Source organism: Lichenostomus cassidix, chromosome 7, assembly GCF_008360975.1.
Source record: "Lichenostomus cassidix isolate B80296 chromosome 7, HeHo_3.0, whole genome shotgun sequence".
NCBI lineage: Eukaryota > Metazoa > Chordata > Aves > Passeriformes > Meliphagidae > Lichenostomus > Lichenostomus cassidix.
In genome coordinates, this window is record NC_139488.1 from 2,684,200 (window position 1) to 2,708,485 (window position 24,286).

The following is a 24,286-nucleotide window of genomic DNA, read 5'->3' on the forward strand; positions in this document are numbered from 1 at the left end:
AAGAATTAGGAGGCAAACAGCATCCTAGAATTCAGAGAACAAGAGAATTAATATGTAGGAAATGGAATTTTTATCAGAGTCAAGGTATTTTATCTTCATCTATAGAAGTCTTAAAGCCGTAAATTAAAGAGAGACTTAAACAGGAGAGGGAGCTTTTTGAACAAAGCCAGAGAGAAGTAACACTGCTGTGGATAAGAATGTTCACTTGAGTAAATAATGCTTTTGTTTGGTGTACTTAAAACTCAATTCCAGCAGGAAGCACGGAACCCGATTTTTGTGGAAAATGTAGTAAACAAAGCACTGCTATATTCAGATTTGGGGAGGTGAGGGAGCAAAGCAGTGAGGTTGTGTTCTGTGCATTAAGCGTTCTCAGGGGTGTCTCATAAACCTTGTGCACACAGCAGGAGGGTGCTCCTATTTCTGTCTCCAGAACTGTCATGGCTAGGGAGAGTTATTGTTTGTGAAATCATTTATAAATAGCTCTGCTTGCTTGGGTTAGGCTTAGCTTTCCTCTCTTCTGTACAGTTCCCGACCTGCTGCTGAGACATAATCTGTTTGCATTCAACACTTCCAGTGTGTGTGGTGGGTTTAAGTTTAAGCTTCACCTTTTTAATGGTTTCAAATAGCATTTGGAACTGTTCAAGCAAGTGCACACTGGCCCAAGAGCAGGACTCTGAAAATCCACCTCCACTTGGGCTGCTCCTGCACCAAATCCCACAACGTTTTGGGAGCACCAGATGGGTTGTTGGGGAGCTGGTGTGGTATTTCCTGAGACTAGGATTTTCTGGTTGTTTGTCACATCATCTTAATGGTGTGAATTGAGAGACAGATGCTGATCCTCCACAAAATGACCATGAAAAGCAGTCAAACTGAATTTTCAGAAAAATGGTGAGCTTAAGTGTGTTCCATAATTTAGTGAAGCTTTTGGAGCTGTTGGAAGTTCAGTGCATTGGAGCTCTGGTTGTCACCTCCATGCTGTGCTGATTTAGAGATCTGTGTTAAATAAGTTGGCAGCCTGCACAAGGGGCATTTTCTTACAGGGAGTGCTCATGCTAGAGGTCTTGCTTTATGTAGAAAAGACATAATTTAAAACATCAGAATCTTACTGGAGTTTGAATGCTTGTGGTCAAAATGTTTACTTTCTGAGCAGCAACATACAAAAATGGTTCCAATGTCAAGGTTTGTCACTACCAAAGAGTCACAGAATTTGGAGAACTCACAAACACTGAGCTTTGGCCTGTTAAATGTGCTTTTTAATTGGTTAATTGCCAGTGTTTGTTTATATGGCACAACTAACAGTAACATCTGTTGTCTTACTTGATGCTACTGTAAACATTTAGATTATTGAAGCAGATCTTTGTCTGCTTTGTCTTCATGAGGTTGTTTCATTCTTAGTTGCAGTGGTTTGTTGCAGAGTTCATTAGAAACCTCAGTTTTGGGGCACTTGCCTTTTTTTCCAAAGCTTTGGTGTGGATTTACTGGCACATCATTCCCACCTGTTTGCACACCTTCAGAGAAGGAGCATGGTGTTCCTTTCTCCTCGGTTGTGAGCATTTTGTTTTCATGTTTTCACAAGAAAACCCTCTCATTCTTGTGCCTAGACAGAGAGAAAAGCATAAGTGTGAACATATTACAGGAACTTTTCACAAGAACTTTTCTTTTTTCCAAGGACTCTGGTGACTGTAAACCCTGCTGAACCTTGCAGGAGGCAGAAGTGAAGCCCTGGCTCAGCAGAGCTGCTCAGCTCAGCCATTGCTGGGACTGAACATGCTCTGCCCTTGGGTGTTTCTCCTTTTTGGGATCAGGCAAAGGGCAGGCAGGATTCATTAAGCTGAACAATACACAAGCACAGAAAGCAATAAAGGAAAGCAGTCAACACCTTAAAATAAAAGCCAGGTCCGAAACTTTGCCCTGCAGTGAAGATTGATGTGCCTCCCACTGTGAAAGGCTGATGAATTTTAAGCAAGGAGTGAGGGAATAATACGAAAAATTTGTATAGCTGCAGCTTTTGGGGGTTGGTTGTCATGTCTTTTTTTATCAACCAGGAAGGGAAAGTTGAAATAAAGTCCTTGATTACAGCTGAATATACATTTTTGTGTGTGTTATAAAGACAGTACTGTAGCAAAAGTATGGCCCCAGTGGTGTCTTTCAGTGCATGGCTTTGGTTAAATCAGCTCTGGCTGCTCAAGTGTGGGATTTTAAAAGAGTGAAGTTGGAAATTTTTAGCTAAGTGTGAAGCACAGTGCTGCTGTTCTGGTGGGTTTTTTTCTCTTGGTGTAGTTGGCTGCAGATGCAGGGTGTGCCAAGCAAGAGGAAAGTGGGAGTCAAATCAGCATCATTCCCACTGCAGAGACCAGCCAGGTTTACTGAGCATGGATGCAGGAAAAGCTCTGGAGAATTACTGAGAGTTGTGGTGAGATCAGTTTGGATTCAGTGTCAAGAATTCTAAATGACAGTTTTCTTTAGATGTGTGTTTTTGAGAGCTGGGATTGAAATCTCTTGCATGTTGTCAGCCCAAATAAAGGGGCTGTGTCTGTGGAGGCCTGAAAGCAAAGACAGAAGTGGGAAAGAAAACTACAGGAAATGCCAAAAATATACTCAATTAGATTTCCTAGAACTTTAGAAGTGAAGGAGGGAGATATCTTGATGGAACTCCTTCATACTTCTGTGAAATACAGGTAGTTGGAAGTGAGGGTTCAATAAAAGACACAAAAGCAGGAGCTCTTCCAGGGAAGGTAACTTGGCAGGATTAGGAACACACTTCACTTCCTAGGGGCTGTGGAACAGAATCAGGATGCTTCCTTTCTTTTATGAATTACTTTTAAGCTCAGGAAATAAATGAAAGGAAATTTTAATTGAATAGGAGTGTGTATCAGTAAGAAACTGTGCTTTGGGAATGCCAGTGCTCTGTGTGGTAGCAGCCTTGGTGCTTCAGTCTTGGCACAGCTGAATTCCCCATCGAAGCAGGATACATTTGCCATGTCTGTAGGGAAGATGAGCATTTTTAGTAATGAATTGAGTGGCTTAAAGGGAAATTTCAAGGTAAGCTTCCACTGCAGCTTAATTATATTTTTAAGTAAAACTGGATTTACAGGGTGGTTTAGATTAGATCTGCCAATTTGGACTTCAAGAAGGGCTTTATTGTTGCCTAAATAATGGTTTTGTTTTTTTTTCTTTCAACAGAGGTTGCAGACCTTGAAGCTAATTTACCTTGTGAGTATAACATTTAATAGTATGCATTTAAGGGGGAAAAGGACCATTGAAGTGAGCATTTTGACCGAAGTGTGAAAGCTAATGGTATTTAAGTGGGGAAAGCTGTACAAAGCTCCACCACTCTGGCTTGAGCAGGTTTCCTTTATTGCTCCCCCTTAAGGGGCTCTGGAGAGGTGGATCCTCATTAGTGTCCTTTGGAAGGAGTATTGAGAATTTGCCTCCACAATCTGATTGCTGGGGAGTGGGAACTTAACTTTGATAAAATTCCCAAAAGGTTCCTGTGACTCAAGGGTGCAATTAGTGCCTCACTCCTGTTTATTCCTCATTCTCTCATTTTCCAAATAAGAAGTTGTGATTGAGGGACAGAGCAAATAGCTCAGTTCCCAGGGAACATGAAATCAACCTGCTGGTTTTTCACTTCATGTTCAAGATGTAACCTGATGTCTTTGTTAAGAGTGAAACTGCTCATGAAAATGAATTTAAGAGTGATCTATATTCCCTAAAAAAAAGAAAAAATTGACAAGATAATGTGGTTTTACCCCTGGAATCTTACTTGAGATATAAGCCTACCTTAAAAGGAATTCTAGAGAATTTACACAGAGTAATTTTAGGCAAACTTTTTTCGGTGTAGGTTCTGTACAGGATAACAGACACCTGAGAAATGTGTATTTTTAATTACCACAATATGAGTGCCTTGCTAGGGTTGTGCAGCTCTAGTTAGGTTTTTTTCAGTTTTTTCTAGTTAGGTTTTTTCCAGATAAGGTTTATAACTCTTTTTAGCTCCTTGACTCCAGAAAACAAACAGCCAACTGGATGGGTTAAGAAGCTAAAGACTACATAATGTGGATAATAACATATCCATGGATAGATCATCATCTCCTGCCAGCTTGCCATCTTGTCTCTGCCACAGTCAAGAAAGGCCACTTTTGTGCATGGGAAGCCAACTTGGGTTGTGTCATCAGATGCAAACAAAGGGCTGTTATGCTGGGAGCTTGCAGCTGTTGAACTGAAACCACTGACAGTTCCAGCAGATTGTTCCCTTTTTCCCCACACTTGTTCTTCATTTGTCACTATTCTCATTAAATTCATCTCTTCTGAGACTGAAAACATTGTGTTTGGTTTGTGATGCTCCAGAACTTTAGGAAAGCACTTGACTGAAAGGTAGGAGTTAATCAGGGAGTCAGCTTGAAGAGTTTAAAAGATGATATATTTGCTTTTCCAAGAGTGGAGAACTCATTGTCTGATGTAGATTATTCTTTTGCTTCACAGCTACATGTAAAGTGAATTTTCCTGACCCAAACAAGCTCCATTACTTTCAGCTAACTGTAACCCCAGGTAATGTTTTACAACATGTGAATTTTGTCTGTGTGTGTTGGTGTTTAGGAAATGTAATTCCCAGAGGAATTTCAATAAAGCCTCTAGTCAAAGAAAGTCTGGTTGTAATAGAGTAATTATTTTGTTAGTGGGATGGAGAAACTGGGATGGATTTTGACAACCAGATTCCAATAAAAACTGGTTTTAAAACTGCACAGGTTTAGGAAATACTCAGATCTTGTTTGCTTATTTTGATGGAGAGCTTTTTTTTCCACTCAGCCAGTTTTAAACCACCTTGTTTTATTTGCTGAGAGGAATCTCAGACTGGGTATTACTGTATTACAGCCCTGTTAGGTTATCTATTCTGTTCTGCTGATTGCTTGGTTCTGCAGAGGTGAAGAGATAGATTACCAATAGAACACTGCTGGAAAACTTCAAATCTAGGTATGCCTGAAGGTGCTTAACAAGTAGGAGTCTCTGAGTCTTCAAATGTTCAAATATGTGCAAATCAGATCTTTTATTAACACAACATAAGTATACTGTGGAGCTCTTGCTGGCAGGCTGATCAGTAAAAACACTTTCACAAATTATCATTTCCATGTAAGTTTCTTAATAGCCACCTGAAATTAGTTTGCTGTGCTTTTTAGGATAGGAAGTTGTGTTTTATGGCTGAATTTGCATGGAAGTTTATTTAAACTTCACAGGCACTTCTTGGTTTTGGTCGAGACTGTAACTGCTTGAATGAGAACTTTGCCGTGTGCAAGACAGGGAATGGTTTGAGTTAGATGTGTTGGGATCTGTGTCCCCTTGCCAGCTCATTCTTGTAGATGCCCATTTTCTGTAGATGTCCTTGACAGCAGAATTTGGTTGAGGTGTGTCAGTCACTATTACCTGGAGAAGTAGTGGTTTGTACTTCATGGATTGGCAGGAGTGTTTCTGCTAATGCAGTACTTTGTAGTCAGAGCAGCACTAGGTGTCACTGTTGCTGCTCATGAACCCAAATCAAGTGGCCCTTCCTCCAGCAGAGATTTTGGGTGGTCTGTGCTAACGTGTCCATTCATGTGACTCCTTTTTGTGATTAAAAAATGAGTGAGGCTGCCCTCATCAGTGTAATCAAAAATAAATGCAAGAGCTGATCTGGAGCTTTGGACCTCTCATTCTGTGTAGGAGTTGTGCTCATGTTTACTTGGTGGGTGTTTAGTCTGCTTGCACCAAATGCCCTTCAGTTTATATGATGCTGCTTTATTATATTTTGGAAATCGCTGTGTAAATTAGGGCTGCATGAAAAAGCTGTCCTAACTCCAAGGTGTCTGAATCCTAGGAATTGTTTTGTCTGTTCACTGCTGTGCAGCAAGATGCTGCAGGCAGAACCCAGCTGTTGAATGCAGAGCATGTCTTTTGTGCCAGCTTCATTGCTGAAATGATCTTGCCAATGAGATGATCTTAATTAACATTTTGTTACTCTAAATATAGCTGCACAGCTGAAGTCTCTGCAATTGCAGCCTGACCCGAGTAAACATCTATTTTCAGCTGTGCGTAATTCAGGTGTAGAACTTGTGATCAGCTATAGCTTAGCACTCCAAAGGCAGAATGCAACACAGACCAAGAAAAACTTTGTAGTTTTCTGCCTCCCTTCAATATTGAAGTTTTCTCTAGTGCATGCTAAGTCTTAGTTTCCTCGAGGCAGCAAAGTGGTTGTCACAGAAGTTTTATGGCTCAAGTGGGCTTGAGCCAACTCTTTTTGTATTGTCTGAACAGTATTGCATGGATCTTGATTTTGTTCTATGCAGTCATTTTGAATGTGGCAGCTCTGGAAAGGACCGTAAAAGAAGCTTCCTTAGGCTCTCAAAAAAAGACTAATTTGAATTAGAAAATAAACTTGACCACCAAGCAGAAATCCCTCCAGCTCCCTTGCTCAGCACCTCTCACAAAAACCTTTCTCAGCCAGTATTTACTGTCACAAAATTATCCTGGTGACACAAAGTTTTTAATATAAAATGATTTTGTAGAAAATCTTGATGAGGGTGGCTACTTTCCTCACATAATTCAAGAAATTCCACTCCCTGTATGGTGCAGCTTTCTGCAGTGCACCATCAGTGGATATTTAGCAGCACATGTGAGATAATGGCTTAGACTTGGATTTTTCTGCCGCAGTGGACAAAACTCTGTCTTCCCAAGGCAGACTCTGCTGGCTTTCTCTGCTGTCTGAAGCTTCTGTTTCCTTTTGTCATCTGAAACAGTTGCTTTATCTTTGAAAAATGCCCTTGTGCTACCACTTGCCTCTGTTCTTATTTTTGCACCAGCATCATATTGGATTAAAATCTAGGGAGAATAAGGAGATAGATGCTTAGAATACAAGCAGAATCCTCTCTGCTGCACTGGTATTTGGAGCACAAAATTGGAAGCTGAGACTAAAACACAGTAATGACCTGGAAAAATAATAAAGGAGGTGAGTTTAGGTAGCCTACACATGAAAAAAACAGAAGAGTAAGTGCAGTTAATGCAATTTTGCTGCAGTTCCCAGGCAGCTGGACTAGTCTGGGGTTAGTGTGGACATTTGAGTCTCACTGTGGAGGGATTTATGAAGACCCTGTTTCCTGGTTTGCATGACACAGAACTGCAAATATTGGTGAGCATGGCTGATTCAGGGGGCTGCTATCCAAAGTGCATCCTTTGTGGCCTGCCCTAATTATCTTGCATTTTCTTCTGAAGTGAGGGAGTAATTTGGTTAAGTGTTTTCCAGAGCCCTTTCAGGCATTAAAACACACTACAAACGCAAGCTAAGATTAGTCAGGTTGTTGGTAATGAAACTTGAGACTGAAGTGGGAGGGATGCTTGCTCTGCTAATACAGCTTGAAGACATAAATTTAAGCAGTAGGAGGAAAACTGTGGCTCATACATCCTCCCTTTTTAGCAAAAGTCTCTGTGGCTAACTTCCTAAGTTACATGTTGAAGCTGTTTTATTTGATGATTTTATTTATAGCCCTTTCATCACTGTTAGCTCTGCCAGAACTTCTTTTCCCACCACTTTTCCATGCCTGAAAAACTGAGAATTTCTCTCCCAGTCATAGAGAGAAAGATGCTGAAAGATGACTTGCTTGTGAAGGGTTATCTTGTTAATGCAGTGCAAGATTTCTGGCTGGCTACTGAGGCTTTCCAGAAATTTTAATATACATCTGAGTGGTTGCTAATGAGTAGCTTTATTGTTACTTTACAAATATAGAGGGGGAATTGTATAAAAGAGGGGAGATGTCTTGGTCTCCTAACTGGGTAGATATGTCCTTGCTGATTTTATAGCAGAACCAGTAGCTCACCCAGTGTGGTTTTGGGTTAGTGCTAGTGGACTGATGTCAAGGTAAAATAAAAAACATAAAATGAGTTGTTATGTGAGGCAGTGATGAATATTGAATTGTCTTGGAGAGAGAGTTGATCTGGGAGTTCTTGAGAGTTTCTTTTGGACAACCATTGCAGTGAATGTTCATTAAACCTGAGGATTTTCTTTGACATAAGACACATGGATACATCCATCCACAGGTATTTATTTCATTTTAGCAGGGGTGAAATGTGAAGAGCTGCTGCATGCTTTGTTCCAAGTCCAGCAAATCAAGGAACTAGTGAAATTAAGCCAAGAAAAATAACTTTTGTAGTTGGAAATGTGATAATTCCTGACACTTGTTTAAAATGTACTAGATGGTGGATAAAGTGCAGTTAGGTGTGTTCCTTTGGATACATGGTGGTGGTAAAGCTCCTGGGGGATATTGAACCATTTTCCCAATGATTCCTCTCTGGAATAGTGTCTTGCTCTGAGTGTTCTGCACATTTGACAGGGAGCAGTGTTATCAAAGGGTATCAGTGTAACTCATCTCTTGTTTCTCGTTCTTCAGTAATGGCTTGCTTTACTGATTTTTATCTCTGTATGTTTGAAAACAAAATATAAATGCTTTTATCTTGCTTTTTCATACAAAAATCAATGCATGTCTATTTACTTTCTGGTTAAGCATAGCATGCTTAAGATTGCTTAATAAATCTAGCACACTGCAGAATTGAATTGGAGTGGAAATGGAGAAAGCATTTGAAAAGCAGATCAGGAGACAGCAACCTGAAAGAGGATTTTGATTACCTACAGTAGACAAGCTAGATTTTTTTTATGTGGTTTGGAACAAGCTAGATAATAACAAAATTCTTCTTTCTGAAAACTATGGGTTGTTTCACAGAACATTTATTTGCATTGTTGATTAAAAAGAACTGTAAAAAACCTGCATCAAATAATGCTAACCAGCCCTCCTGGCCTTCACTGGGGCTGGAATGCTCAAGGTAGTTAGAGCCAAAGACATCCCTCAGGTGTCCCAAACCCCACTGTGGGCTGGGTACCTGCTTCCCTTTTTTAATGAAAAACCTCAGTGATGGCAATGCCAGGCACATTTCAGATCACTTGCAAACATTTCAGCTTCCAAGCACAGCCATCTCAAGAGTTGCAGGCTGTCATCCTGGTTATATTTAACTAGGTATTTTAATATGTCATATTTGAACATTCAGCCAGTTTAATAATTCGGTATTGAGTCTGAGGATGGCAGACAGGCAGACATGTTTTCCTATGTGATGCATCATTGTGAGATAATTACAATAAAAGAGTTTGCTTGCTCTTATTGAAGTGCACTCTGAAACTTCTTGTTTCACTGATCTGAGCTCTTGCCCACGTCAGCATACTGCTCACCATGACTGCTAGCACAAGTTTGGCAAGATGTGCTCAGTCCTGGGGCAGGGTTTAGCAGTGCATTAGCAAGAGAAGTATTTCTCCAGCTCATTCTAAGGGTCAGTGATGTGGTGCATTTTCTTTGTACAGACATGAGAAGTTCAGTCCAAGGTTCCTCTAGTATTCCCTGGTATTCCTTTGTATCCCCATTACTGTGATCAGGATGGTGGATTTTTCTGGGGCTGTTGACTCTCCTGACTTGAAATTTGTGCTGTAAACATTTTGGGAGAGCAGGAAGACACTCTGCTCACACCCTCCTTGGATTAGGTGGTAGCTAGTGGTGCAACCAAGTTAACTATTTGATGATAATCCTGTGCTGTTGTTTTAATCTTTGTAGTTTTCTCTTATTTAACTATTTGTCTTGGTTTTCCTTTTTTAGATGAGGGCTATTACCAAGGGGGAAAGTTTCTGTTTGAAACTGAAGTTCCTGATGCCTACAATATGGTGGTGAGTATTTTTCATTTGTCTAATAGTTGACATTTTAGATTTTCTTTGCAGGTTACAGGACTTCAGAGGGAACTTGGCATTGAGACTAAGATAGGATCTTCTGTCTGTTGGTAAAATAAGTCTCTGCAACTGTCTGGCAGAAGCTCTTGGAAGTGCAGATGAGTCAGACCTGAATGAATCCCTTAATGATTATTCTTACTAAAAATTACGTATCTAAGAATGACATAAGTGAAGAAAAAGTAAAGGGTTGATAGTTTTGTAATTTCCCCCCCATCCTTCCCCTTTGTTGTCTTGATTTTTATGTTGATAGTTCAGAGTTCTTTCAGAGAGGTTGAAGAATGTGTAGGGGAGGATCCTAGAGAAATATTTGAGGGAAGCCCTTTGGCTCCTGTTCAGCTGCACTGAGCCTAAATTCAGCATTACCTCGATGTGGTAGTTGCAGTCACAGCTAGGTAGTGTTTGCAGTTGTGTGGGTTTGCTTGTGGGATGTTTCAAGTTCCCCTTAACTTTACCAAAGAATTCCATACTGTAATAGAGGTCACCCTTACCACCTTTTGTGTACTCATGTTATTTCCTTCAGTTCCTGTGTTCCATTTGTTCACCTAAACAGCCCTGCTGCAAGAAAGTATCTGCTGTGTGTTAACAGGAGAGCTGAATTTCAATTTTGATCTGGGTTTTTGGATTCTCAGTTGCTGTAATTAAAAAGTCTCTGGCTTGTTATGGTTCCCTGCTCAGCACTGATAGACTGTAGTTCAGTCCCAGGAACCTGAATTCCCATTAAGGCCTCCTGGGGGAATTATGTTTTGTAGAAACTGGAAAGAAAAGAGCAGGAATTGCAGGGTGGTTTAGCAGAATGCCTTGGGAATAGATAGTGTCTAGAGAAAACATTTCAAATAACATCAATTCCAAACTTCCCTGAGGAGTCACATCCCTTCTCTAGGTAAAGTTATTCACTAGTGAAGAGCTGCAGCTGCAGGATACTTACCAAATTAAATATATAAATAATATTTTTTAAAGTACAAGATATATTGCTACACCTGTGCCTTTAGGGTGCCAAATAATCAAGAACTGAAACTGTTCATTTTAAATGAGGGATCCTATAAGAGAAGTGGCTGCTTGGAAATGGAGAAGGAAGTGAATGAAGTCACTGCTGTGCTCCCCAGCTGAGGCTGTGTCTACCTGTGGTGTCTGAGAGGGAGGAGGAGCCTGAGCAAGGAAATAAATGGATTTTGGGAGCTTTGTTGTGCAGAGTGTCACAGGTGTGCAAGTGAGACGTCATCCTAAAGTAATCTTACAAGGGTTTGTTGGTCTGGGGAAAAGTCAAAGATGACTTGAAACAAACTCAAAGTTTTGTCTGAAGATGAATTTTATGGTAGTGTTGCAGTTGTCTTTGTGTAACAGGGGAAAGGGAGAGAGAGAGAGAACCTTTGTCTTACTGTCAGCAGTGGGTTTTTCTAAGTTTTGCTAATGAAAATCATTTTGAAAGGATAAAGGAATTCTTTTGTTTCCACAGTACAAAAATGAGACACCGGTTAATTCACTGTGAGGATTTGGAGATTTTTTAAAAAGAGTTACTATAAAGCTTTTGTTTTTTGACTCATCAATACATTCCCTGTTTGAAGGTGCATATGGTAGAAATTTACTCTTTTATCTTGATCTAATGGCATGGAATAAATTCTGCTTTCCCTTGCTTGAGAACTAGGCATCATCTTTCAAAACAGTGTGAAGGTGTAGCTAATGAAAAGCTGTACTGCTAGAAAACTTGTAAGATGTTTTGAAGGTTAAAAAGTTGGAGACTTTTCTCCATGCCACTAAATTTTCAATAATGCCGTGACTGATGTCCCTTGAGTTATTGCACAGGCATGAAGTAAGAGTGGAGGAAAGGCAAAATCTGCATTATCAGTCCCAAATCTGTTGTGACCAGTGCTCCTTCTTCTAGAACATCTCTCTTAGATACATTTTTGGTATCTCAGTGCCATGCGTATTTTCTTACCTCTTCCAAGTAGCCTTAATTAAAAAATTGTCTTATAAAGATAATTGTGAAGTTGAGAACAAAAGGATGAGACAAAATACATGATGTTGCCATGCAAATGCAGCTCTTTGAGCTGTTTTGCCTCTTGACTGAAGACCTCATTGGAAAAAGTGGAGGGAGATGGCTCCACATCTATAATCTGTGATTTAATTGAAGTTCTGCAAGGTGCTGATGGATTCCAGGACACTTCCCATCAGAAATAATCTGCCTGATTGAGAGCTGCAAATCCTAATGGGGAGAGCAGGGATGGAGCAACGTGCTGTTGCTAAGCTACTGAAATTTTTATGTCCCACTCTTTATTTACTTCACTAAACTACAGCAAATGAGACTGTACTTTAAAAATCTGTATTTCAAAACCCACTGTGAAATTCAGAAATTTGGTGATCTTACCTGTGGCTTTTTATTTTAGTGTCTCAAGTTCAGCTCTGACACATTCCTGTTCAATTGCAGACAGGAGGGTCTCTATTTAAAATAAGCTATTTATTTGATGTAGTTTTTATTTTTGCATCCTCTGCTGTTTTTTTTTTTTTAACAAATCTGTGATTTGGACAAGCCTTGGTGGAAAACACTTAGTTTTTTGGTTTAAATTGTTGTCTTAATATTTAAGTATGAAGAAACTAATGACTTAAAATGTTTACTTTCCCCTGAAGTAGTACCTTTTCTTGGCCTTCTTAAAAGTTATGTTTTTCTAAGGAAAAGCCTAATACCAGCCCAATTTTTATAAAGAGTTGGGAAAAGCTAAAAGGGCAGAGAAATCTGGTTTGATTCCTGTAGATTGTATTGTTGTCCTAATTCTGCAGACTTAGGCTGTGAATATCAAATATATTTGCCTTTTTCTGTTAATGAGTTATAACAAGGTTTTATTTTAAAGGCTAACACAGTCATTTATTTTCCCTCCTGGCAGCCTCCAAAGGTAAAATGTTTGACAAGAATCTGGCACCCGAACATTACAGAGACAGGAGAAATCTGCCTAAGGTAGGAACAGCATTCTGTTGGGTTTTTTAAACCTTGGAAGTTTATCTGTTTGATAAAATATTGTATGTAACTTTCAGGATGGTATTTTTTTCGGCTGATTCTGCATGTAACTTTTGGGAACATAAAAATCTACTCAAAATCTCATTCTTGCTGCGCTTTAGGGACCATGTAGAGCCTGGCTCTTCATGGTCAGACTTAATATGTTATAGTTGGGATAAAAATGTAAATTCCAATCTAAACAAAACATTGGGTTTTTTTCCCCTCTCTCCCCTGTAACTGAATAGTCCTCAGGCCCTGAGGGGACTTTGAGGCTTTGCCATTTAATGCCCCAATATGTTAAGTGCTTGAAAATACTTTGTTTCAAAAAGGAGGGGAAAAAAGTGTTCCTTAAACTTTGACAGTAATTATTCTTTGTTTGCCTTTGTTTATTATAATATTTAATATCCACTAATAAGACACATGTGCAAGTTATAACAAAGCAGGGTTGGGCTCAAGATAAGTCAAGATATGAAACCTGAAAGAGTGAGAGGCTTCTGTTACTGGGTGGTTTTCCTTGATGTAAATGTTTCCTCTTCAAAAAAACTTTGTGAAACTTTGCAATTCCGTCCTGAGTACCTGATGGTGAAATTGGCCAGAAACCAAACCTAAAAGGAAGTGAGAAGCCTGCCTGTCATTTTTTGAGTTAATGGCACAGAAAAGGAAAAGCAGATGAAGCAGAAGCAAAGCCCATAAGTGAGATTGAAAGCTGTTCTGAAAATCCAGCATGGCTGTCACCATGTGTAGCAAATCAGTGCTTAAAGAGAAGCTGATTTTTTCCTCTAGATTGAAAAATCATTTTAGCATTGTTTTGAAGGTTCTGGTGAAATTGAAGTTTTTTATTGCCCTTCATAGGCAGGTCAGGCTCTTCAGCCTTAAAAAAAACTTAGATGTTCTGGGTGCAAGTAAGGGAATGAACAAGTGAACTGCTTGAACCAGGGAACAACAAACAGCAGACACCAAACCAAAGCTGAAGCTCCAGCTGCACCACAGCATCTTCTGAGGTGAAATAAAGCCTCACATTCATAAAATCCCAGAATGGGTTGGGTTGGAAGGACCTTAAACCTCATCCTGCTGCCATGGGCAGGGACACCTTCCACTAGACTAGGTTGCTCCGAGCCTCATCCAGCTGGTCTTGAACACTTCCAGGGATGGGGCAGCCACAGATTTTTCCTATCTTTAAATGGTTTTAATGATAAAAGATTAATGTGGTGTTTGGAGCATTGTAATTGTAACAAAGTGAGGGCATTTTTTCAGCCTCTGCACTGAAAGGTCAGCTTGGATTGTCAGATACCTTAACATATCCAACCTTGAAATGTCTGGCATTAGATGGAAAAGCTAAAATAACTTAATTGCTTTATGCCTGTTTCAATGAAGGCATTCTATGTATAGTACCTGCAATCAACTTACACAGGAGTCTTTACATTAAAATAGCTTCAGTTATTTTTAAAGGCAGAAAAGAACACCTTCATCAGAATTTTTCCCCACATACATCATTCTGTGGCATGTGCTGGTTTGATAATCATGCCTGGATTAAAACATACTGAATGGTTAAACTTGTGGTCAAGTGTAACAGTTCTGGGCAGGAAAAGTGTAGTTTGTCTGTGCTGTGTGATTGCAGTTACTCTGGACCATGTTATTAATGATTTACATTAATTAGGTCTGGCCCATACTGGATATTGCCTCCACTGCAGGTGTGGAGTTTCTCTAGGACTGATTTTTCTCTTACAGTAAATTTTAGTCACTTAAACTGCAGATTAGGTCAGCTGGAGTTTCAGAAGGTTTCACACTTACTGGAACCATGCTGTTCCCACTTCAGTGAATGTTTTTGAAACCTCTCTTTAGGATGTGTGTATTTAAAAAGAAAAATTCCTCAAAGCTTTCTTCCATGCAGGAATTACTCACAGATTGAGAAGGTATTTGTTGAAATGAAAGCTGAGCAGCTGACTGGTCACATCAGTGGCTGTTTTGGTTAGTATAACTTCAAAACCAGTGGTTTTGCAGTCTGCCCATAGGAACCCAGATAGAAGGATTTGAAATCATAATCTGGGAGGTCTCCTTAGGTCTGGGAGGAAGTTCTGATTAGTGGCCTAATGATAATTGCCAATCTGGAGGGAGAAGGAGGATGCTGCTCTAAAAACCAATTCTATCAGCAAATGAGGAATATTAAGCCAGTGGACACTTGTGTCTTCACTGCTTTCCTGCCAGAGTGCTGTGAGAGCTACAAGTGTCTCCTCAGGCTCTGGCTGTGGTGTCCCCAGCTGGAGATGTGCCAGGAGAGCTCTGAGGCCTTGGGAAGCTGCAGGGCTGTTCATGAGGCTTAGCTAATGTTCAAGTGCTCTGTCACTGAATATTTTTTTTATTTTCTTCTGTGTGTTAACTTCCTTCTCACTTGGAATTTCACGGTGAGGTATATGGAGAGGCAAAGGGAAGTACTACCACACAGTTTAAGGAACAGATAAAAAGCAAGCTTATTTTGCTTTTACTTTTGTTATGTGGACACAAACTGCAGCCACAAGATGTTGTTTTTAATGTTGCACCAGTGATAATGGCATATTTGATCTTTTTAAAGGCACAGAAATGAGATCAGCTGCACAGTTAAGGGGGAATGGGCTTGTGCAGGGTGATCGTCCTGTTCTAGGATCTGTGCACTGAACAAGGAATATATTTCCTTGGATTAAAAACTCAGCCTGTTCATTAAATAACTACATGGACAGCCTGCATGTTCTAGTCATCTACTGTAATTTAAAAATTACTTAACACATGTCACTCTAAAAATTGCTAAAACATAATTGTTTAAGACCATTTCACTTTAACCCTGTTATTGCAGTAGCAGAGGCTCTGCTGGGGTTGAATTTTTGTGCTTTGCTTCTTTGCTGTGTGAGTTGTCAGTTTTAGATCACTCCTTACAGAGGAAGATGTGATTGTAAAGTGATGCTTCAAGGAGTTCCTTAGACTTTTTCATTCAGATGATTACTTTCCTGAGCAAGACTTCAGCTTATTTCTCAATTATGCTCTGATCCCCAATATCCCTCCTTCTCATAACTGCTGATGTTTGGAAGTGAAAGGTCCAGAAATGCCTAAACAGCTCAATACTTCTCAATGATTTCAGCTTGCAAATAGGTCAGCAGCTTTGCTGGACTTGATATGTACCACAATATGCTGGTCATGTAACATTTTTATACTCAGCGTGTGCACGTAGGAAAGTCTGTATTTTATATATTCATATGTGCTTCTATTAAAATTCAAATTATAGTTTATGAGGAAGTTCTGCCTCCTGAACAGACAGACTAAAACTGTTCCACTTCTTTATCTTTGCCTGTACGAAGCTGAAGTCCTTTCACAGGAGAGGATGGTGATCCCCTTTTTGCTAATTAGATATCCCTCCCTAAACTTCCCTTCTTTTGGATTGGTTGGTGCCAGTTTTGGTGAATGATGGGTCATCCTGCGAGCTTGTCTCTTCAAGAGAGATTAACATGTTCTAAAATGCATCAGGTGATTAAAAGGAGGTTGAATGTTGAGACTCTCACAAGGGTTTCTGTCGCATTTGCTCTGCTTGTGCAAAAATAATTGAGGTGTTTTGACAAAGGTTGAGCTCAGATGGGGAGTACTGTAATGACAGTGTGTAGAAGGTAATTTTAGGCCGACATCTCAACTCTTGGGATTTAAAATTCCATTACCTGGATGTGAAAGAATTATGTCTTATCTTGCAATTACTTCCTAATGGTTTCTGAGAAGGTTTCTGACAGAGGCAGTTTAACCAGAAGTTGCTCTGTGTAATATGTGTGTCTTTTTTCCAGTTTATTGAGAGAACACTCAATTGATGGCACTGGCTGGGCTCCAACTAGGACATTAAAGGTACTGTTTCCTTTTGCATGTGTACATCAAACTAGGTGCATCTTCAAAAATCCTTTCATGGCCTTGGAAAGAAACAGCTAACGTGGGTTGCTCTAGGAACAGCTGAGTTTGTCTTTTAGCAAACGGTGGTAAAAGCAGAACAAGTAGAATGCTGATTGTAGAAATGTTGGCAGTTTTGGTGTGGCTGCCCAGATGCTGCTCTGATGAAAGGTTTTGTAGGTTGGTGTGACTGCAGGAGAATCTGAACCCACACTCAGATGGGCTGGTTTGTACCCAGGCAGCAAAAACACAAGAACATCCTGTGAGCAGCAACACCAGCAATCCACAGCCCTGGTAATTTCCATGGGATTGATATCCCTGACAAATCAATGCAGAGCATTGAGCAGGAGTTAATCTTCCTGTTGCTGTTCCCAGGAATGCTGCCAGAATTGTTTCTTCCAGAGCTCTAACAATATTAGGTGGATAAAGGGTACACACCAGGTGTTTGTCTCTTTCAAAAACCAAATTGAAAATGACCTTTATCTGATACTTGGTTTGCTTTTTGGCACTTGTGAATGAGATCTATGACTTTCTTCATCTGGAAAATCTCTCCTGAGATGAGTGTGTGACTTTCTGGAAGTAGAATGAGTGTTTTGTGGATGTTCTTAATCTCTCTATTGTTTTTTCATCAGCTGGTGTGATTTGGTGTTTCTGTTTTCATCTTAGGTTAAATCAAGGCACTGAGTAATTAAGTTAACTAACTCTGTTCCTGTCCCTGTATTTCATTCCCAGAAAAAGTTTTTTGGACTACAAATCTTAAAGTCCAGCCAGTAAAAAATTAGTACGAGTGGACAAGAAACCCAAAAGCCAGGAACTTTTTTCTATGGTTCCATTCTGAGGGCATTAGAAAAACCATTCAAATGCAGAATACACATAGGAAGCCCAGTGCACAAACCAGCTCTGAATGCAGCTGCATGCATGGAGCTTTGTGTGCTTAACCCTTTAGAAGGCTGAATTTTGGGACTGTGTCTCATTTTTGAATCCTTGTGGTGGCAGCAGAGCTCTTACGTGAAAAATCCTTCAAAATAAACTGCTGTGACCTTTTTCAATTTTTTTTTTTTTGGTATCAAATGGGTAGAAACATGAAGAAACTTTATGAAATGAAAATCTGCTAAATTGTCTGTAAAAATCATCTGATAAAATGTGTTTTTAACAGTGTAGAGAATTCTTAAGGAGAGAAAAGCTAACTCAGTTTTTTGTTTTCCACTATTTTTTTGCACTTGGTGTCATCTCATCTATGATTGAATTCTCTTCAGGTTACTAAGTGTTGAACTTTATCTTTTTTCCTTCCTTTATGTTTAGGAAAACGTTTCCATGGACCGCTGTGTAGAGCAGCCTGTCTGAGTGAAGGCACTAAAGAATGTGCTATTTCTGAATTCCTGCAGTAAATGCTTTTTAAAATCAGGTTCTGAAGAGAGTTGGGCTTTTACCCTGAGACAGATTTAAAACATTAACTTGCCAACCTGTATATATACACTTTTTAAATGGCTTTTTTTTTAATCCATAGAAGCACTTCAGAATCCCAAACACTTAGATAATTTCTGGTAGTGGTTTGGTTCCCAAGCTGTGTGAAAGCTGCAGTGCTTTCTATGTGATCTTTGTGTCACTTTTATTCCTTTAGAGCTAAATTTACCTTTCAGTCTCCATTCTGTTATGTTCTGCATCATTTTATTGCATATTTTCCTCTCTAAAGCAGATTATTCATAAAGCTGGAGACTTGCAGTTATTTTGAGCGCTGCTCAGAGTGTCTGAACTTGCTTTTCTCTTGCTTTTAGGTGTGATGGTCAAAATGGAAGTTTTCCAGGCAGAAAGCAGCTAGATGACTTTAATTCCATTCTGTTCTCAGATTTTTTTGTCACTGGAAATATCAGCTTTTAAATACCTCGTGTGACTTAACACAGTTGCTGTAACTCTGCTACTCTGCTTCTTCCCCTTCAGTAATTTCCATTTCAAACTCAAAAATGCTCTGGTAGCTCCTGTTAGTCCTCAGCATGCACTTCCTTGTCCCTTATTTGCCAGGATTAGCACCTGCCTAGCTAAGATAGGTCTCCTTAATATTCCTGAGCTTTGTCCTAAATGCTTGTTTTCATTGTGCTATAGAAACATCTCAGGTGATGGATTTTAAAAACTGAACCAGTGGCTCTGTATTTTGATTGCCTGATTGGTTTTAAAAGTGAGACTCCTTCTGCAATTACCCCTGACCAGCTACAGCTGGAAATTGGTTCATAAATCAGTGGCTGATGAACCTTAAAAATAAAAAGCACACTTGAGCAGCTCTCTCTGTGGAAGGCTGAGCACAGGAATGTTAAAACCAGTGTTTAAAAATGTATGATGAATGTTCACAGCGAATATTTGGTCCTTTTTCTTCTCTTTGTAGCTGTGGTCTGGTAGATCCAGCTGGTCTCAGGTAACTGGACCGTTTTCTGGAAGGTTTCCATGTATTCATTAGGTGCATGTGCATTTCAGTTCTTCACTGAGGTGGTTTGAAGAGCTGGGTTTTGTCATTCTCGTGTTGGTGCTGTCAGGAGAGACAGGAGCAGGAATGGGAGGCATCAAGGTAGCCTTAAACTGCAGATCTGCAGACAGCTTTTTGTACCCACCTGTAGAAAACCACTGTTTTTTCAGCAATTTCTCTCCCATGACTTCAGATACCAGCTTAATAAATATCTGTCTGTGCTATTAGATTATCTGATCTAAAAGGAATTGAGGCTCATTTCCAGTAAACTGTTGCTACTTGGGGTTGATCCTTAAGAGCCTTGCTTATTTAATTAGTGTTTTAATACTAAATGGCAAATTTTTGTCCTGTTTGGTGCACTAGTTCTGCTGTTGTCCTCAGGCAGTGGAATGACTTCATTTGAAATCATCCAAATGTCAAACTGATCTCTTGGAAACATAAATCAGAGGCTTGTGACTTAATTTTTCCAGTTTACCTCAATGTTTAAGCATCAACCTGAGGAGTTTTGAGAGTACAAAACTTTCATCCATCATCTTAAGGAAAATGGATGGTTTGCTGTCAAAATCATCTGTAATTAGTGAGGAGAAGTATTTTAAACAGGCAGTAAAGTAACTGTCACTGTCATGAGGATGAAGGGAAAAAAGAAACCTGTATGTTTTATGTTACATTAATTCTTGTTTCTCAGGCCGTTTTTCTCAGCATTATGGTAAACTTGTACAGCTATTGATTTATTCAAATCATGTTCTGGAGTTGGTCTTTTTATCTGTCTTCCCCAGCTCTAAAAACTGAATAAGCCCCAGACAAAAAAAAACCTTCAGACCCAGTATTTGGAAAGAGAAGCTATAAACCACTGAAGACAATCTTCTGTGTAGATTTGACATTCTGTTTTTTCTTAAAATAAGCTTCAGGGAATTTTTCTCCAGGGATATATTGTGTTGTATTTTGACTTTATGAATTGGCTTTATCAGTTTTGTAAGAAGTGATTCATTTCTTTCCCCTCCATACATGTCCAGGCTGGTGAAAATACAGGCTCAATATCTTCTAATAGCTTTTACTTCATGGGAGATATGCAAAATTTTTATTTTCTCTTTTTAATGTCGCCTGGCAAATCCAAATCTTTGGTTTAGGTACAGTTGCTGTTTTTATGAGCATGTGAATCAGGAGAGCTGAGACACCTCAGTAAGTCTAATTAAACCAAACTTGTTCTCCCCAAATTGTTGATTCCTGAATATGCAATTTGTCTCAGTTTTAATCCATTGAGCAGACTGATCTCCAGAGAGTGATGGCTTTCATGTTGTAATCTCTGTGGTGTAGTTCATTAAGAAGCTATCAGAGAATTCCCCAGGGAACAACTCATACAGGATTATCCCCTTGCCCTGAAGTACCCATGGGGACAAAAGTCAAGGAGTCAGCAATAAGAAGGGATTTTACGGGATACTTACATACTTGGCAATTTAGAGCTGGCTTGGTCTGGGAGAGGAACAGGCTGGAATTGTTCCTGTTTTCTTGCTTCTCCTATATTGAAGTACAAAAGAAATGGTTTTCCAGCCTTCCTCCTTGTTTTGTGTTTGCTAACTGGAGCAGTTTATGCCTTTTTAAGTTACCCAAAGCCCTGTAGGAAGCTGCTGTTGTGTTTGGGTGGGAAGCATGGGCAGGGATGGCAGGCACATGACAGCTGAGGTGGCTTTTGTGGGTGACTCAAAAAGGTGATATTCTCTTCATCTCCTCATTCTAGGTGGAAACAGCGTTTGTCAATTTTGCAAGATTAGAGAGGAGCAGGAGAGGAAATGTAAAAGGAGATTTTATTTGGGAGAATACAGTTTAGGAGGGAAGAAGTGTTTTCATAAGCTAAAAAGTGCCTACATCTGTGGAAGGAAAACTGTTTTTTTAAACCCCAGGACCAATGATAAATTTAGTGGGGTGAGATGAAGAGTGCTTGGCTTTTTAGGCTGCGGTGAAGAGAAGAGAAAGCTGGGTGTGTTTTTAAGAGATGATGAAAGAAGGTAAATGGAAGAGGAAAAACACCTTGAGGTGATGCACAGGCAGACAGGACAGCAGAGAGCTGCCCAGGACACAGCCATGCATGGCCTGACTTAGAGCAAGCTGAGCTTTGGAGGTTCACTTCAAGCACTTTTTCAAGCAAACCAAAAAAATTTGCTTCAGACATGTGCTTGTGTAAATGACTGATGCTCCTTTCGTTCATCTGACTGGGTTAAATTGTTTGCCTATGAAAAATGGCTTAGCAATGAGCTTTGACTGAATCAGTCTGTTAGATCAAAAATGCTCCTTGGGTCTCTTAAAGGAATTTCTTTGATTGGAAGTTTGTTAGGTGCTCTTGTCTGGCTTGCTCTCTTCTTAAATGAATGTATTAAATATACTTGGCCTGTTAAAGGAAAATCTTAATTTGCAATTTCTGTGTTTGCTCTCTCTTCAGAAGTGCTTGTGGTTGTCTTTCTGAAATCCTTGTCTGCTGTTGTGAAGTGGTGGTGAGAACTGTCACTGGGCAAGATCAGTGACTGAGTTAGTACCTCCTACAAATGCAAAGCTTTCAGACTCCCTGGCCTTAGGAGAAGCTGTTTCAAAAGCTGCATTGAGGGTTTTGAGTCACTGCTCTTGAACTTTAAACGCTGCTGCAGCAGCAGGTTTTTTCTCCTCACTTGGCATGCCGTAAATAAATCTGTGGGCAGGGGTTTAGTGTAACTTTTCACTCTGATGCAGCACGAAAATAGTCCAGAATGAAAAGGGATGATTATAAAGGAGTTGTTTACAACAGTCTGTTGATCTTCTGACTTGCTTGTGTTGACTTCCCCTTGCTTGAGCCCAAAATGGTGACAGTGCTGTGGAGCAGAGTGTGCTTCCCTCGTTATTCCCTGTTCCACTCACCCCCTGTGGGTTTAGCCAGGTACTGCTCTGCTTGGCAACCCCAGCTCTTGATTTCAAGTGCCATCACTGCATCCTCTGAACTGAAAACTAGGTGTGAAATAAACCCACTTGCATATCCAAGACCTGCCTTGGACTCTCAAAGGCATCTGACCCATCTAAGCTGATGGGAAACCTCTGGGGTACCACACAGGGCACAGCCTGGGCACGGCTGGAGCAGGAGAAAGATAAAGCAGCTCGAGGAATTTGGCAGCTCTGGCTGCAGGTCCAGCCTGGACAGGGACAAAAAACAGGTTTGGTACAAAAGCAGAGGCTCTCAGCTTTGCTCTCAGGCTGCCCCTCAGCAGTGGTGCACTTGTCCTCTGTAACTTTGATGTTAAACACAGAGAAGCAAGTCCATAAAAAGCAGCTTTGTGAAGGGAACAGCTTTGTCAGGTGTTACCTTGGCAGGTGCAGATATCTGATCTTGTACGAGAAGGTTCTCACTGAAGTGCAGCACCATCAAGGTGTGCACTGCTAACATTTGAAGTTGCCACTTGCCCTGCTCCTACCTCTGAAGATAACCTTTAAAAATTCCTGTAGATAGGCTAAACTTTATTTTCGGAGTATTTAAGCAGCAAATTCAGTAAACGTTTGAAGCCAAAACCTGATGCTTTATTACAGTGAAGGAGAATGGAAGTTTTTGAGCTGTTAAATCTGACAGTGGCTTGCACATTCTTTTAGTTCCTCGGAAAAACCCAAAGTATCCAGGCCAGTGCTTATCTGCATGCAGCCAACAGCTCTGCTGAAGCCAGTAATGCTAGGTGATTATTCCTGCAATTCAACAGTGTTGAGTTTTTCAAATACCAAATACTTGCTTTACTCTTTCTCATCTGTTCCATCCCACTTCCCTTTCTCAATATCCTAGATTTAAATCCAGGCCAGCCTCAAGCTCATTACAAAAAGTGTTGCCCTCTGGTAGTAATTTAGCATTATTTTTTATGGAGCCATGCAAGGGTATAAAATCAATCCAGCAAACAGTAGAACTTGAATAGATGGAAACATCAAAACGGTATTAAGAATTTCACAGGTAAATTATTCAGTAATAATAATAATCCTGTTATGCTTTTTGGGTCTAGAATGGCAGTGAAAATGTACAGCATTCTGATAGCTTGTGCCCTTACAGACGTTTTTGTTGGGTTTTTTTGTTTTGTGTCCTTTTTTTTTAAGATCTCTGTAAAACCAGCTAAGCACCCCAAAGCCTTAAAACTAGGGTTTAGCAGATGAGAATTTGTGAGTAATTTATTATATAATGGCATCACATACTACGACATCACATCTCTCCTTTGAGCTGCAACATTTACTTTTGTGAGGTGTTGGAGCAGAAGGAGTTTTGTCTGGAGAGAACTCTGCAGGTGTCTTTGGGGAAATTCTGGACGAGTAGAGGGTTCAGCACTGTTCAGTGCAAGGAGAAGCTGAGCTCTTGAGGATTTCAGAACCAACTCAGTGACCGAGTTGCTCCTGGTTTGTTCTTTATAGCCATGCTGGTGCTTGAGCAGCTGTGGGCAGTTTGTAACCCTGGGAATGCTGGTTTGGCATTCAGGACTTAGAAATGGCCAGACCCAGAGTGTGACCTTGTACCTTTTCAGGATTGTTTTGATGCTCAGTATTGTGGTTCTGCATCATGTTCTCCAGCTGCAGCCTACTGTCTCATGGTGTAGATGAAAGGCAAATTCTGAAAACGTCATTTATTCCTGTAACTCTGCCTCCCTGAAGGACAGTACAGCCTTGGAGGGGGCAGTGGAAGGGGCTCCTGACCTTTGGGGGCAGAGGGGCTGCCCAGAGCTGCTGAGCACACTCTGATGCCTGGACATGGGAGAATCAAGTGGGAATTGAGACCTTCCTGCCTGTTGCTGCTCTCCATGCCACGAAGTCTCCCTTTGTTCTGTGACTTTAGCACATCACTTTATTGTACTAATCATTTACCTGAGGATTGATACAAGTTTCCTGAATACCACGCTCTGCTAACCTCTTCTATGCATGGTTTCTGTGCCAGCAGTTGAACAAGCGCAGAGCTTAAATAAAGGACAAAACAATGATTTCCATCCATTATTTGCAATAGTCCATTTTCTCCTACTTACTGGGGAATTGTCAGAGTGGGTGTTTGGGAGTGGGGATGACTGCTCAGCACTAGAGTCTTAAAATGTACAGATAACTGTAATTAAATGTCTGGGTCATCCCTTCTGTGCAGTTCATGTCTCTGTGCTGCCACTGAAAGCGATGAGTACATTTGAAAGTTGCTGTC

General features: G+C 40.2%; 1 protein-coding gene across 3 annotated transcripts in view; it reads left to right on the plus strand.

Annotated features, from left to right (window-relative positions):
- UBE2F (ubiquitin conjugating enzyme E2 F (putative)) overlaps positions 1-24,286 on the plus strand; it is a 53,023-nt gene that overhangs the window by 7,210 nt on the left and 21,527 nt on the right. Inside the window, exons 3-7 of one of the 3 annotated variants that reach the window (XM_085065734.1) lie at positions 3,184-3,213; positions 4,483-4,548; positions 9,660-9,727; positions 12,664-12,734; positions 16,571-16,628. In XM_085065734.1, coding sequence (XP_084921860.1) covers positions 3,184-3,213; positions 4,483-4,548; positions 9,660-9,727; positions 12,664-12,734; positions 16,571-16,628 — 293 coding nt within the window. The remainder of the gene's footprint in view (positions 1-3,183; positions 3,214-4,482; positions 4,549-9,659; positions 9,728-12,663; positions 12,735-16,570; positions 16,629-24,286) is intronic. The other 2 variants (XM_085065736.1, XM_085065737.1) reach the window with 2 other exon arrangements.